This window comes from Pogoniulus pusillus, unplaced genomic scaffold (assembly GCF_015220805.1).
Source record: "Pogoniulus pusillus isolate bPogPus1 unplaced genomic scaffold, bPogPus1.pri scaffold_72_arrow_ctg1, whole genome shotgun sequence".
Taxonomy (NCBI): domain Eukaryota; kingdom Metazoa; phylum Chordata; class Aves; order Piciformes; family Lybiidae; genus Pogoniulus; species Pogoniulus pusillus.
Window position 1 is genome coordinate 325,652 of NW_026974719.1, and position 15,117 is coordinate 340,768.

The 15,117-nt window shown below is 63.7% G+C and overlaps 1 protein-coding gene across 6 annotated transcripts in view; it reads right to left on the reverse strand.

Moving 5' to 3' along the window:
* The window catches only part of NEDD4L (NEDD4 like E3 ubiquitin protein ligase), a 64,271-nt gene that overhangs the window by 43,803 nt on the left and 5,351 nt on the right, over window positions 1-15,117 (reverse strand). For 4 of the 6 annotated variants that reach the window (XM_064141780.1, XM_064141782.1, XM_064141783.1 and 1 more), the window contains exon 2: window positions 6,998-7,071. In XM_064141780.1, coding sequence (XP_063997850.1) covers window positions 6,998-7,071 — 74 coding nt within the window. Of the gene's footprint in view, window positions 1-6,997; window positions 7,072-8,958; window positions 9,090-9,121; window positions 9,221-15,117 lie in introns of those variants that run through there. The other 2 variants (XM_064141784.1, XM_064141785.1) reach the window with 2 other exon arrangements.

The window sequence follows — 15,117 nt, forward strand, 5'->3', positions numbered from 1 at the left end:
AAAACATCTTCTGCCCACATCCCCAGGGATTATTTATGGCTTTCAGCCTACCAAAGTCGGGAGTGGAGAGCAGCACAGGCATATGCGAGGGCAGTGAGACTATTTTGGTGGCAACCCACCTCCAGATGCAGCACTGAGCATCCCTTGCCCTGCCATGGGTGCAGGCCTGCCACACCAAGCAGGCTGCTCCCAACAGCCCTGCTGCTGCAGGGGAAGCCAGGCTTGCACAGAACTCGGGGGCATTCCCTTTGTGCCACCCTTCCCACGCATAGGGAAGGAATTCACCAGCAGGATCCCAGCCTGCTCTGTTCAGTGGCTCTGGGACTCAAGGAGCTGATGGAAGCCAAGCCAACAGAGGCACCTTCAGACCAGGTCAGGAGGAGATAACTTTAGCAGTTTCACAAGGAGCACCAACCCCACCTTGGAAGGCAGAATGCCTCTCACAGTCACTAACATTTTACCCCATAACCACTCTCCCTGGGGAATTCTTCTCCCATTCCTGCTGCAAGGAGCAGTGCTAGCAGGCAAACAGAAGCCAGCTGCCGGCACTGCTGCAGAGCACGCTGCCTGCACTGCCTCACTGCTCGGCGTCTGAGCTTCAGCCTCCTGTCTGCACCAGACAAAAACCACCATCGGCTTCTCCCCAGGAGGAACTGGGTTTGGCTCCTCCTGCCAGCCACACCTCGGGTTCCAAAGGAGGCCCGAGCAGAGGACTGCCTGCTTTCAGGAGAAGAGTCTTACCTCCTTCTTCACTGCAGAGCCAGCCTTGCAATCCACTGCTCCCAGCAGCCCAAGCTCTCACCTCTTCCCTCTAGCTCGCTGCTTTCCACAGCAAGGCTCCCACCTCAGCTAGCACCACAAGAAACCCTGCAAGACTTCAGTCCCAGTGCTGCTGGAGAAAGTGACTCACACCACAGACAGCTGCAAAGAAGTGCTTGTGGGGGAAAAAGGGAGCTAAAAATTCTCTCTCAAACTCCACCTCCAGTGTCCCCACCTTTCTGGGGTGCTCCTCCAAAATGATGTGTTCCAGTAAGGAGCAATGAGAGCAGATCTCTGCACTGCTCTTTATGCTCCCAGAGCACACAGACAAGCTCAGTTCTCTCAAACGGCTCAGACTCCCTCTTGGTCCCACAAAGGGATGGAAGAGCAAAGGTGCTTTTCCCACTCCCCTGCAGGCCAGCTTTTGTGACTGTAAGGCAGAGGAATGCTCTGCCAGAGAATTGCACACACCAGCCCCTAGATCTGCAAAGAAGAATCAACCAGGCTGGAAGAGAGCTCCAAGCTCATCCAGCCCAACCTAGCACCCAGCCCTGACCAATCAACCAGATCGTGGCACTAAGTGCCCCAGCCAGGCTTGGCTTGAACACCTCCAGGGATGGCAACTCCACCACCTCCGTGGGCAGCCCTTTCCAATGCCAATCACTCTCTCTGACAACAACTTCCTTCTCTGAATCCCTCCTGTGCTATTTCACCCTCCCAGATGCCTCATCAAGTCCTAAAATCCAGCAGGGAAAAAAGAAAAGCCAAACACCACCTGGCTCAGTGACAGCTACTTCTGGACCAGCAAAGTCACCAGGAGGTGCAGGCAGCATCCCCAGCAGCAAACACACAGGGGAGGCTGTGCTGGGAACAGGCCTGTCCAGCCTGACACAGGCAAGAGGCCACAGCTTTAGAGACACTTCAGACGACCCAACCGAGCACTGCCACTGGCCCACCCCACCCTTGTGCTGTGCCTGTGCTGCCTCCCCTCCTGTGGCCAACAGCTGCCGCGGGCGGCCACCGAGAGCCGAGGGACAGGGAAACGGAGCAGGGCCACGCACCTTGCTCCAGCAGCAGCCCCAGGGAACAGCAACAGGAGAGGAAGCCGAAGGCAGCAAACTCCTCCCTGCTGCGGGCTGAGGAGCCTGCCGTGAGTCAGCACCGAGGTGCAGCTCCCGGCGCCAGAGCCTTCGTCACGGGCACTGCTCGCCGAGATGCACTCGAGCACAGGCTGTGGGGGCTTAGGGCTCGCCTGCCAGAGCTCTGCAGCTCCATCTGCGCCAGCAGGCAGCTGCTGTCAAAGGAGGCAGAGGGAGGATGGAGCTGTGAGGCACCGAGGAGCAGCCTGGGGAACAAACCAGCAGCCTCCAGAGGAGCAGCTCAGCTCTACCCCGGCCTGCCACTGCTTTCCACCTCACCCACCTGCTCCTTCTGGCAGGGGGCTGCCAGGGACAGCGTGGCAGTGACTTGCCCACAGGACAGCTGCCCAGCAGCCTACAGCATCCCTCTCAGCAGCATCTCCTCAACACACAATCACCTGCTGCAGTCGAGAGGGGCTCTCTGAAAGCACTGCAGCTGCCACCCAGCTCCAGCCCCAAGCCTCCTGCTCGGGAGGTGCCTGCATGCTGCCACACGCAGCACGACCTGCCGAGCCACTGCCGCCACGCACCTGAGAACATCCCACACAGCACAGCCCTGCCTGGGCTTCTGCAGCAGGGCCGAGCAGAAAGGGCCACAGCACTCTGGCCAGGGCTCCACTTGCGCCTCACAGCACTGCTCCCATCTCTGCTTTTCAGTGCCATGGACTCTGCTCAGCATGAGGCCACCAGCTGAGACCGTGGGGCTGAGCTCCTAATCCAAAACACAAGCGAGGGCAAAACCTTTTCAGACTAAAATCCTGGAATGCTTTAGGTTGGAAGGGACGTCAAAGCTCATCCAGCACCAACCCCCCTGTGCCATAGGCAGGGACCCCTCCCACTAGAGCAGGTTGCTCAAGACCTCATCCAGCCTGGCCCTGAACAGCTCCGGGAGGGAGCAGGCGACGAGGAGAACTCAAGCCCCCACACGCAGGGAGCCCTGCTCACTTCTGTGGCTCACAGACACCAGACGCTGCTGCAGCCACATTCTGGCCTGCAGGCAGCCTGCACACAGCAGTGCAAGAGGTGAGCAGCACTGCAGGCAGCGAAGAGCAGCCTGGCTTTGATGGCATTACTCACGGACCAGGCTCAGCAGCAGCTTAGCCCCACTCATTTCCTGAGCCTTCCTGTTCCCTCACCGAGCGAGGGCTCTGCAGCAGCACCCCCACGTCCCTGCTGCAAAGCCCCTCCCAAAGCAGCTCCAGACCACCACCCTCTTCACCCTGTTTGCAAGGGGAAGGAGCAGGAGGAGAGCCAGACCTGGGGGTTCCTGCACCGCGCAGCTCTGCGCTTCCTGGCAGCCATCACTGCATTATCTTCTCCTTCACCTCTGCTCAGGGCCATGACTTCAGGCCCTCCTCACCAGAACAGCAGCCCCAAGGCCACTCAGCAGACAGAGGTGTCCCAAAGGCTGCTGGAGGAGCTTCCTCCCGGCTCTGCCCCAGCCCACCCCCGGCTACCTCACAGCGGCTGCGGGCAGGCACCCACTGGCATGCTCCTGGTGGTTCTGAGGCTACTAAGAACAGGAACCAAAAGCTCCATCTGCCACCCTGGTCACCTGCTGATGATTCCATAGCCCAGCCCTAAGGCTGACTGCTCCTTGGCACAACACTCTCCTCTCCCAGCAGCAGAATGGTACTTAAGGAGTAACAAAACGATGGCTCTGGAGGGGGGAAAAGCCTGAGCAGGCTCCGGAGCGAGATGGAGCTGCAGCTGCAGGCACTCAGGCAGCAGCACTGCAGGCTCAGCAGCAGCAAAGGCTGCAGCACCCTGCTCAGGCCTGCATCCGTGAATCCAAGGGAGGGCTACTCCAGCCCCCTGAAGCCAGAGCTGGCTGGGGGATGCCTTTCCTTTGGCAGGTAGCACCAGCGGGCACCAAACAGTGGCTCGCATGTCACTCTCTGCCAGCCCCTGCAGCTCTGGCACTCTCTTGCTGCCTGCCTTGCCCTGAGGCCCTGGCACAGCCTGACCAGCACACAGGTGGGTTCCAAACCAAAGGCCTGCCCTGGCAGCGTCTCTTCAGTGAGAGCTGCTTCAAGGAACAGTTTCCTGCTTGAAGGGAAGAAGTGTTGGGTGGCAATAGAGGACTCTGGGGTGTCACTGGCACTGTGGGGAGGAGCTGCCAGAGCAGTGCAACACCTCCCAAGGCAGTTAGGAGAGCTGGAGGACAAGATACCAACACAGGGTGAGCAGTGACTCCTGCTAAACCCAGAGGGGAGGCAGAGTGGAAGCCACCTGCACCCCTGGGGCATGCACACAGCCCTGGTGGCTTGGGCAGGAGGAAACACTGCACACACAGCTCCCAGAGGAGGCTCCCCCACAACGGAACAGGGAGACACTGCTAAGTGCAGGAGGCAAGACTCAAACACACCAACAAGCACAACTGGCACCCGCGGGCAGAGGCCGTGCTCCGGGGGGCAGCAGCGCAGCTGGCACCCGCGGGCAGAGGCCGTGCTCCGGGGGGCAGCAGCGCAGCTGGCACCCGCGGGCAGAGGCCGTGCTCCGGGGGGCAGCAGCGCAGCTGGCACCCGCGGGCAGAGGCCGTGCTCCGGGGGGCAGCAGCAGCTCCTTTCCTCGAAAGCTGTCACCACGCAGCTGTCAGCAGGCGCTTGAGATCTCTGCTGCCCTCTGCTGTCCGCTCTCGGCACTGCAGCAGCGCCCAGAGCTCTCCAGGATGCACTGTGCCCACCTGGAGCTGCCGGCTCCATAGCCACGCTCTCTCCAGCTCTGCTCTCCCCACGGAAGCAGCTCTCCAGGTTGGACCGTGCCCAACTGGAGCTGCCGGCTGCACAGCCACGCTCCCTACTGCTCTTTACCCCAACCCCTCCCAGAGCACTTGTTCAAAAGCCTGCAGGAGTAAAAACTCTTGTTTGAGTCCTGCTGTGGTTCAAGCAGCAGCACCTACGGAGACGTTCTGGTAAGCTGCTGGGTTAGAAGCTGCTGGGTTAATTTCTGTGAGCAGCTCCCTTCGGTGAGTCTGCCTGGGCTCGACAAAGGAGGTGGCAGCAGGAGCAGGACATGCTGGCTTTGACAGCCAGTCCCAGGCAGCACACGGGCTAGGGGGACAGTTCCAGGGACACAGCTGTCCCCAGAGCGTTCCCAGCCAGGGCAGGACACACCACAGCCTGAACTGGACCAAAGCTGGTGATGGGAGACTGAAGAGAACAGCCTGCAGGTAAGCACCCCCCCGCCCGCCCTGCTGCCCATCGCACAGCTGCGCAGGCAGCCCGCAGAGCAAAGTGGTCAGACCCTGCTCCTCTGGAGCAGCCTCGCTCTCCAGGGCTGCACCCACGCCTGCAGACCCCCCAGCAGCCTGCACGCCCCGCTGCTGGGTCTCAAGGTGCCGAGCAGGGGCAGTTCCCAGGCTGCCCGGGCAGTGCTGCTGCCCAGAGCGGGGCCGGCGCTGCGGGAGCGCAGGCAGAGCAGTAACAGCGCTTGAGCTGTGCGCGGCGTGACCGAGCATTAATCACGCCGCAGCCTGCGCTCCCCCGCTCCACAGAACAACAGCGCCGGCAGCTGAGCCCAGGAGGGCAGTGCCTTTAAGAAGCTGCGAGGGAATTGGAGAGGAAACGATTTCATGAGCCCCGAAAGCAGAAATGGAAAGCACCGAGTTCTCGCCATTGTTGCAGCCTGCAGGACAACAATGGCAGCTTCTCCAGGGCTCTGCGCTGCCAAGAGGCTTTCCCTGGGTGCAGCCAGGCAAGAGGAGGCTTTCAGAGCCTGCAGGCAGTGCTTCAGAACGGCAGAGCTGATGAGAAGTGCTCAGGCAACGCCACGGTGCAGAACACGGCCCTGCAGTTACCCCTCCCAGGCACAGGCTGCCTTAGCTCTGCAGCAGAGCACTAAGCCTGCACGACCACTGTGAGCAGCCGCAGCAGCTGCTGGGGCTGAACCTGTGCCCTCCTGGCAGGTTCCAAGTGACTTCTGATCAGCTCACCCTAAAGGGCATAGCCACCAGAAACACTCAGCGCGCACCTGACCTCCTGCCTCCCAAAAAGGCCACGAGAGTGCCCTCAGCACTCTGGTCTGCCTCTGCAAGGAGCCCGCAGCAGAGTGGGTTTGCACAGCACTCAGCACTCCCACCAGAACTCCACCCCCGCCCCGCGCTGCTGGTGGGCGCGGTCACACAGCACACCCTCCCTGGACACGCACAAGGATCCCACCCGGGAGCTCAGCCCACACTCAGGGCTCCGGCAGCACCAAGTGAGGACTGCCAGGGCCCAAGCACAGCAGACTGCCACTTCAGCCAGGACAGCAAAGCTCTGCGAGCTGGCACACAGCAGGGCGGGCACTGCACCCTGCCTGCGTCGGCGAAGCCCCAGCCGTGCCAGCTCCCTGGCTGCATGGCACTCACGAGCCTGGCTTTGTGCACGGGTGGCAAGATCAAAGCTCTGGGGAGACAGCCACAAAACCCAGCCACTTGGACAGGCAAAGCAAACACCTGTGTGCGAGGGCTGAAAGGCGAGAGGCAGAAAGAGCAGAGCTAGGGCACAAAGCTGGCACCCCCAGGGCACAAATCCAGCAGTCCCAGGGCTACCATCTGCAACGGCAACCTTGCTTCCCTCTGCTTTAGCCCCGCTGGGTCCCACCCCACCGGCGGGAGCTGCTGCTTTGGAGGCTGCCAGTCAGCGCCAGAAGCTGCTGCTCAAAGCTGGGAGAATAACAAAGCTGTGTCTTGCCGGGTCCTGCACTCAGCTACCTGAGGAAGGTTTGCTGCCAGTTTCACCCTCAGCCGGCAGTGGATTAAGCTTTTAATTGCTGCTCTGGTGTGGCTGCAGGCTGGATGTGCAAGCTCATAGACAGTCTGCAAGCATCATTAAGGAGACACAGGCAGCTCCCCGGGGAGGCTCATTTATGCATTAAGAAATTAGTCACCACTAAAAGCTGAGTTGGACACCACCAATTTCAGCCTGATAAAAATCTGAGGAGATTGGAGCATTTTTAGGGAAAAAGGCCTCCCACTCCTGCTGCAGACAGCAGCAACGTCAGACCCGGTTGAACCTCCAGGGCAGAGCTCAGCCATGCCCCGGGCTCCTCAGCCATGCCCTCCAGGCTCAGCCGGCACCGCCCCCGGCTACGAGCACACAGTGCACACCACCTACCTGGCTCCAAAGATGTCCTTCTTGGCCAGGTCGATGCCGGACACCACCTTCACCCGCAGGATCCGAGACTCCTCCTGTCAAGAGAAGGAGAGCAGGGGTCAGAGCCGGCTCCACGGCGCGCTGGGAGAGCAGTGCACAGCAGGGGAAGGCTCAGGCTCCGCTGGCAGCTTAGCTGCCACGGGGCAGCCTGAGCCCCAAGGCCAGCGCCCAGCGCCGGCAGAGCTGCTGGGGGTTAAGTCAAAGCGGAGCAGATCACAGCAATGGCACCACCAGCAACAGCCATCAAGGCAGAAGGCAATGTGCCCCACGGGGCCAGCTCAGACCGCAGCGAGCCGCACTGCCAGCAGCTCCCTGAGCCCGGGGCTGTCTCTCCAGCCCCACGGGGAACCACTCAGCACCCCTGCTTGTCCCCTCCACTCCTCTTGCTCAGAGGTGGCTGTGCTGGCAAAAGCCTTTGAACCCTGCACCCTCACCACGGCACCCCTCAAACCTGGCTCACTGCCTTGCTGTCTGGGGAGCTCCAGATCAACTTTCAAACGCATGTGGCCACTTCTGAGGATGCCCACTGCTGGGCACCACTGAGGATGCCCACTGCTGGGCACCAGACTGATGCTGAGGTCACCCTTCCCCGCAGCACGTCCCGAGGAATGCTGCCGTAACAGCCGCGGTTGGCCTTGTCTGCCGCCCTGCTTGGCCAGTTTGGTTCTGCTGCACTCAGCCTGGAAGGGATCCTACAGAAACAGGTTCTGCAGCCACCCGTATCAGCTGTACCCTTCCTCTCTTGATAAGCCTTCCCCAAGTGCAAGGCAGGAGCTTGAGTTACAGTAACTCAAGCCCTGTTCCCTGCAGCTGGCTCACACAACAATAACATCTCCCACAGGTCTGTCCTGGCACTGCCACCCTGCACCTCAGCTGTTTGCCTCAGATAGCTGAGAGCACGACACAGATTCGGTAACTGCAGCTTTATGGGCTGCCTGAGAAGGGCAGGAGGGAAGCCAGAGCTGCCCAGCCCAATGCCACTGCCACGGAAGGAGCTACAGCCCTACTGCTGCAGCGAAAGGGAACTGGAGCCTGCCGGCAGCTGTCTGCGGGGCGAGTTTCATCCCAGTGCCGTGGGCTGCGCTGCAGGAGGCAGACGCCTGAGGGTCCGAACATCCCCTCGGTGGTGCTGATGCCAGCAGCACCCCCAGTGCCGCCCCGGCCCTGCTCCCCGAGCCGCCCTGCTCAGCGGCGATGCAGACCATGCCCGGGAGCACACGGTGCTACTGCCCGGGGCCCGGCTGCCGCTGTGGGGCACAGCTGGCAGCAGCACTGCGCTCACAGCCCAGAGAAGCCTCCCTGCAAAGTGGTTTTGCCCTCAGCCTTCCGAGCCCAGCCTGCCTCGCCCGCTGCAGCAGGCTGCCACAAAGCGCTGGCTGAGGCACTCAGACTGCCAGCCACTGCTGACCGCGCTGGCTGCTGCCCCGCCAATGATTAACACCAGTCCCCGTGCCCCTGCCTGCCTGGAGCATGGCAGGGGGGCACAGCTTGCCCTGCTGAAGGACAGCCTCTGCAGACCTCCTGCTCTCTCACCTGCAGCCCACTCGGCTCTTTGCAGGACTTGGCTTGGTCCCACCTAAATCAGCAACCCCCAGCCTGCGCCGGCAACGAGCCCACCCCAGCCTGGCCCAGCAGCGCTTCTGCAGGGGCGTTTCTATGCACAACTCACACTTCACATCAGCAACTTCCGAGCTCTGCGCCCCGCGGCCGCCGGCACTCACCGGGCACACCGCAGCGCTCTCAGCACAGCCCCGGGGCCCTGCGCCCCGCGGCCGCCGGCACTCACCGGGCACACCGCAGCGCTCTCAGCACAGCCCCCCCAGTTCCGGGGCCGAGGCGGCAGCGTGCCCCGGGCAGGCGGCGAAGGTCCCCGGGCAAGGCAGGGAGGGCAGAGGGCAGATGCCAGCGTTCCAGCATCGCACCTGCAGGAAGCTGAGCCGTGCCGGGCAGTGCCGCCTGCCTCGGGGCTGGGCTCTTTCCTTCTCGCTGTCCAGAGACGTTGCCGATTTCAACCCAAGATAGGCACCGGCGAGGTAAATTTCCACTGGCTGGAAGGAGGGAAACCAGATCCCACTGGAAAGTTACCTGCAGGCAGAGAGACTCCGTGAATCCGGTTTCATCCGCTGGGGCCTCGGCTCTGTTTTTATTGCTCCCCAGAGATTGCAAAACACATCGCACCGAGGAGACAACAGATCCTTGACTCAGCCTTCTGTTTACACCGGAGCACCACGGCAACAGATCTTTAACCTCCTGCTCTAATGCCTCGCTTGGGCTGCCCGAGGTCAGAAGGGCCCAAGCAAACCGTTCAGTGCTGCGCGCACCCACGGAGGAGCTGCAGCCTCCAGGGGAGAACCCTCGGCCGCTGGCTGCAGGGCCAGGCTGGCACCGGCTGCGACCTGCTGCTGCACGGAAGCACCCAGAGGGCGCCGAGGGATGTGTGCCACGTCCAGCCCTCGCACACGGCGTCACCACGGCTGGCTGGGGACACGGGGAGGGGCGCGGAGAGAGGAGCGCAGCCTCCGCGGACATCAGCTGCCCCGGTCCCTTGCGCTGAGGCTTGTTTAGCAAACAGACCCCGATAACGTCTCGGCTTTGCAGCGGGCACCGGGACGCGGCAGGAGGCGCAGCTCCGCCGAGGGTCACTGGAGGGAAACGGAGCACAGGTCACTGTGTTACAGGCACCTCTCAGCTGGCCAAGGAAACGAGAGCCTCGGTGCGGGGAGCTCGCACGCAGCAGCCCGGGAGCGCTGCTGGCGCTGCCCCCCCGAAGGCCAGCGGAGCCTCTCCTGCCGCGCTCGCAGAACCCCCACATGCCTTCGTCCAGAAGCTCCTGGAGGAGGGCGTGCCAGGCCGTGCCATGCTGCAGCCAAGGGAACCCCACCCCAAGAGCAGCTCCGGGGGTGACAAGGTGACAGAAGCAGCACTGCCTAGGTGCTGCTGTGCAAAATGCCAGCCAAGCCTACTGCACTGGCAGGAGCCTGGCACCTGAAACTGACTCTTCCAGATGCCCTTTTAAGGAAGGGGGGAAAAAGCCAAACCAAAGCCAAACCAAAGCCCAGAGATCAGCACCGAGACCATCTGCACCCGGACGGACTGCTCAGTGCCAGTCTAGACAGGAAGCACAAGGCCATAAGCTACAGCAGCTCCTCTGCCTTCCCTCGGGGCTGCACGACCTCGGCTAAGCCACTCGGCCCGGCAGCTCCTACCTGCCCAGAGCCCCTGGCACACAGAGCCAGCCCCTGCAGCAGGAGACACCCTGTGACGAGGGAGCCAGGTGGTAGCAGGCAGGAGGATGGCACTGCCCTGGCACTGAGAAGGGCTTTGTCAGCACAGTGAGCAGGGCCAGGTGCTTTGACTGCACCCCAGGCAACATACAGGCACATCCACTGCTTCCCAGCACCTCAGCTTGGTACTCAGAGACCTGGCAGCCTTGGTCCAAGCTCCCACCAGAGGGCCCGCAGCAGGAGGGCCCAGAAGGGCACAAACCTGCTTGCAAAGCCCCTTCCCTGGCACGGCAGCTTGGCTGTCCCTTCCCTCAGGGCAGCCTCCGGTGACCTTACACCACCCAAACCCAGCAGGCCCCTGCAGCTCAAACCTCCTCGGAGCTCTTTGTCTGTCCCAGGGCCATGTGGGGCTCCCAGGACTGCATCTGCCTGGCAGATAGGACAGACAAGGCTCTGGGACAGACAGACAGCTGCGTCTGCAGCCCTGGGAGTGCCAGGGCCACGGCGGACAGGCTGAAGGTGCCCAACGCAGAGCTCCCGGGAGAATGCCCCAGCAAACGGGGGAGCTTCCGCTGCCAGCTGCTCAGCCTGGCACGTTTATGTAACCCGATCCATAGCTAACGATCCGGGCCCTGCCCGGCCAGCTCCTGCCGCCTGCCCCGCTCAGCACGGCCACAAACCCGACTGCAGCCTGGGCTCTGACCCAGATAGCAGCCCGCGGCTGCCCCCCCGCAGCTGCCCACCGGCCCGGGGCTGCAGCTCCCTAGCGGCACCTTGCCAGACACAGACACTGGGCACTGCTGGGCTCTGCCCCACCTGCACCTTGCCAGACACAGACACTGGGCACTGCTGGGCTCTGCCCACCTGCACCTTGCCAGACACAGACACTGGGCACTGCTGGGCTCTGCCCCACCTGCACCTTGCCAGACACAGACACTGGGCACTGCTGGGCTCTGCTCCACCTGCACCTTGCCAGACACAGACACTGGGCACTGCTGGGCTCCGCCCCACCTGCACCTTGCCAGACACAGACACTGGGCACTGCTGGGCTCTGCCCCACCTGCACCTTGCCAGACACAGACACTGGGCACTGCTGGGCTCTGCCCACCTGCACCTTGCCAGACACAGACACTGGGCACTGCTGGGCTCTGCCCACCTGCACCTTGCCAGACACAGACACTGGGCACTGCTGGGCTCCGCCCCACCTGCACCTTGCCAGACACAGACACTGGGCACTGCTGGGCTCTGCTCCACCTGCACCTTGCCAGACACAGACACTGGGCACTGCTGGGCTCTGCTCCACCTGCACCTTGCCAGACACAGACACTGGGCACTGCTGGGCTCTGCTCCACCTGCACCTTGCCAGACACAGACACTGGGCACTGCTGGGCTCTGCCCCACCTGCACCTTGCCAGACACAGACACTGGGCACTGCTGGGCTCTGCTCCACCTGCACCTTGCCAGACACAGACACTGGGCACTGCTGGGCTCTGCCCACCTGCACCTTGCCAGACACAGACACTGGGCACTGCTGGGCTCTGCTCCACCTGCACCTTGCCAGACACAGACACTGGGGACTGCTGGGCTCTGCCCCACCTGCACCTTGCCAGACACTGGGCACTGCTGGGCTCTGCCCCACCTGCACCTTGCCAGACACTGGGGACTGCTGGGCTCTGCCCACCTGCACCTTCCCATATACAGACACTGGGCATAGCTTCTGCCCAGCCAGTGCCCGAGCCCAGCTTTCACCCCACAGAGCCAGTGCCCAGGCTGTTGCCCTGCGGCTGTGCACGCAGGGCAGGTGTGAGCCGTGGGGGGAGCCTGGGCTGGGCTCTGCTCCGTTGCATTCACGGCTCCCGAGGCGCTGCCGAGGACTCGGTGCCACAGTCTCAATGAGTGGATTGTTGTGGGCAGAGGTCAGGCTCTGGTTCCCAAGCTGCTACTCGACACCGACTCGGCTGAGGAACACTCACTCGAGTGTTCAGCACTCGGAGCCACACAAGCCCGGACGCTGTGTTCCGCCAGGCCCTCTGGATGCGGAGGGTGGCTGCTGCAGCCAACAAAAGGCATGCTGAGGCGCCGTGCCCTGCGGCAGGGTCGGGCATGCAGCGGGCACTCAGCGGCCCCGAGCCACAGAAGCGGCAGAAAGGGAGGGAGCAGAGGGCAGGGCAGTGCAAAGTCCCTCTGCCGAGGTGCCCGCAGCTGAGCCGCTCCTGCCTCCTCCTGTGGCACTCCAAGGCCACAAGCAGCAGGCGGAGGCAGGGACAGTGCCTGCTCCTGCAGCACTCTGCCTTCAGCAGCCTGGGGGGCACCGCAGCTTGGCAGCAGCAGGGGCACACAGCTGGCTGCCAAGGGTAGGTGCACAGGGCCACAGGCAGCGTGTTCCTGCCCACAACAGGAGGCAGCAAGGAAAGCGCTGTGCTGAAGGGCCCTTGGCACCACACAGGGTAGCAGCAGCCTGCACAGTAGCCTCAGGTGCCCCCTTGGAACCAGCATGGGGCCTGGTGTGCAGCTGGGCTACAGCACGGAGGCAGGCAGCAGCTGCTGCAGGGGCACCAAAGCTGCCTCCTGCCCTGGCTCCTGCTGCTGGACGTGCTGGGCTTCAGACCAGCCCCCGGTTCTGGGCATTCCAGGTGGTGCCCTTGGGCCCAGACACTCTCTCAGCTGCAGCTGCTTAAGCTGCCCACGGCAGGCAGGGCTGCAGAGCACAGCTGAGGACACTCAGTGCTGAACAGCAGTTCAGCCCCAAGGCAAGAGCAGCTGAGGGGCACTCGCAGTGCCCCCGGACACAACCACCCCTCTGGGCCCTCTCCTCCCCCCCACCAGGCTTGTGCAAAGCTCACTCGGAGCAGTGGCCCACAGGATTCCCAAAGCCCAGGGGGAGCTTTTCTGTGCCAGACTCCAGCCAGGCTGTGCCAAAGTCAGAACGAGCTGTGCTGGGCTTCCGTGGGCAAGCAGCAGGCTTGGAGCACAAAGGGCAAGCCCTGAAGTTGCCACATCTGCTCCCAGCCCAGGCAGGTCCCAGGTCCCAGCCACCAAGAGCCTCGGCGGTGCCAGCAGAGGGCCGAGGGCAGCTGGCATGCTCCCTGCGTGCCAGGTGCCACCTAACCACAGGGTGACCCAAGGCAGCCACCAGCAGAGTACCTGAAGACTGAGGGGCACAGAACCCTCCGAGACGGAAGCGACTGCTAACCAAGGAGTCAGCCTGGCACCCAGGGCTGCCCAGTGTCTGCTTTCCACCACAAGCTGTGCAGATAACAACCAGGGCAGCCCCAGCCCTGGGCAAGGAAAGGACAGTGGCTTGTGTGGCACCAACCACAGCCCCTTCCACACCAAGGGCATCACTGCTCTAGAGATGCAGGTGCCAGCTGCCCCTCGCTCAGAGGGGCTGGCCCTGTGCCTCATGGCAAGCACAGAGCTGTGGTCTCCAGCCAGCCAGGGGCACCCAAGGGAGGTGCTGCAGGCAGAGGGAAGCCAGGGCAAGGGGAAAGGTCCAAGTCCCTGCCCCGCAGGGAGGCAGCTGAGGGCTGGAGGGTGGCCACAGCAGAAGTCATGGCACGGCAGGTGGGTTGGCAGGGCAGCAGTGGAGCAGGGCACCAGCCCCAAGCCTGCTCCTGCAGCACTCTGCCTGGCCTGCCTCGGGCCACCCTGCAGCTCCTGAGCCAGCCCCCCGCGGCCTGGCACAGCCGCTGGGCACACGCATGGCACCGCCTGGGTGCAGGGCTGCTCTGCCTGCGACGCTCAGCCTGCTGCTGAGTTCGCTGCCCCCGGGCCACCAGCCCCGGGAGGGAGGCCGGCAGCAGGCACCGTGGGAAGCAAGGCCTGCCGCAGGCCACCTGGAGCTAGCCCCAGCAGACAACGCCAGCTGCTCCCTGCCTCCCCCCGGGCCGGCTGCAAGGGGTTAAAGCCGAGGGACAGCAGCCCGCCGGAGACCAGGTTGCCACAGCAACCCGCGGTGCCACAGCTCCCGCCCGCGTTCCTGCCCTATCCGAGCCACCGGGGCTGCTCCGCGCCGGTGCCAGCCTGGCCTGGGCAGAGCCCCTCGGCCCCCAGCCTGGCGCAGCGCAGCCAGCACACGGCGAGGCACAGGACGCGAGCGCAGGGCACAGAGCGAGCTGGCACCGGCGTGCCCAGGCGCTCCCCACCTGCCGCAGCACGCCCGCAGCTGGGCTGGACAGGACCTCTCAGCCCAGGCTCCTGCTCCCGCGGGGTCAGCCCCGGCTTCGGCCCCCCGGCCTGGGGCTCGGAGCTGCTGAGCCTTCCAAAGCCTCCCCCCAGCCCCCTGGCCTGGGGCTCGGAGCTGCTGAGCCTTCCAAAGCCTCCCCCCAGCCCCGGGGCTCGGAGCTGCTGAGCCTTCCAAAGCCTCCCCCCAGCCCCCCTGGCCTGGGGCTCGGAGCTGCTGAGCCTTCCAAAGCCTCCCCCCAGCCCCCTGGCCTGGGGCTCGGAGCTGCTGAGCCTTCCAAAGCCTCCCCCCAGCCCCCTGGCCTGGGGCTCGGAGCTGCTGAGCCTTCCAAAGCCTCCCCCCAGCCCCCTGGCCGGGGGCTTGGAGCTGCTGAGCCTTGCAAAGCCTCCCCCCAGCCCCCTGGCCTGGGGCTCGGAGCTGCTGAGCCTTCCAAAGCCTCCCCCCAGCCCCCTGGCCGGGGGCTCGGAGCTGCTGAGCCTTCCAAAGCCTCCCCCCAGCCCCCTGGCCGGGAGCTCGGAGCTGCTGAGCCTTCCAAAGCCTCCCCCCAGCCCCGGGGCTCGGAGCTGCTGAGCCTTGCAAAGCCTCCCCCCAGCCCCCTGGCACGCTGCCCACAGCAGAACGCCAGCACAGGTGGCAGCAGGAAGCCCTCTCCTGCCCACAGTGCTCCCGCAGAC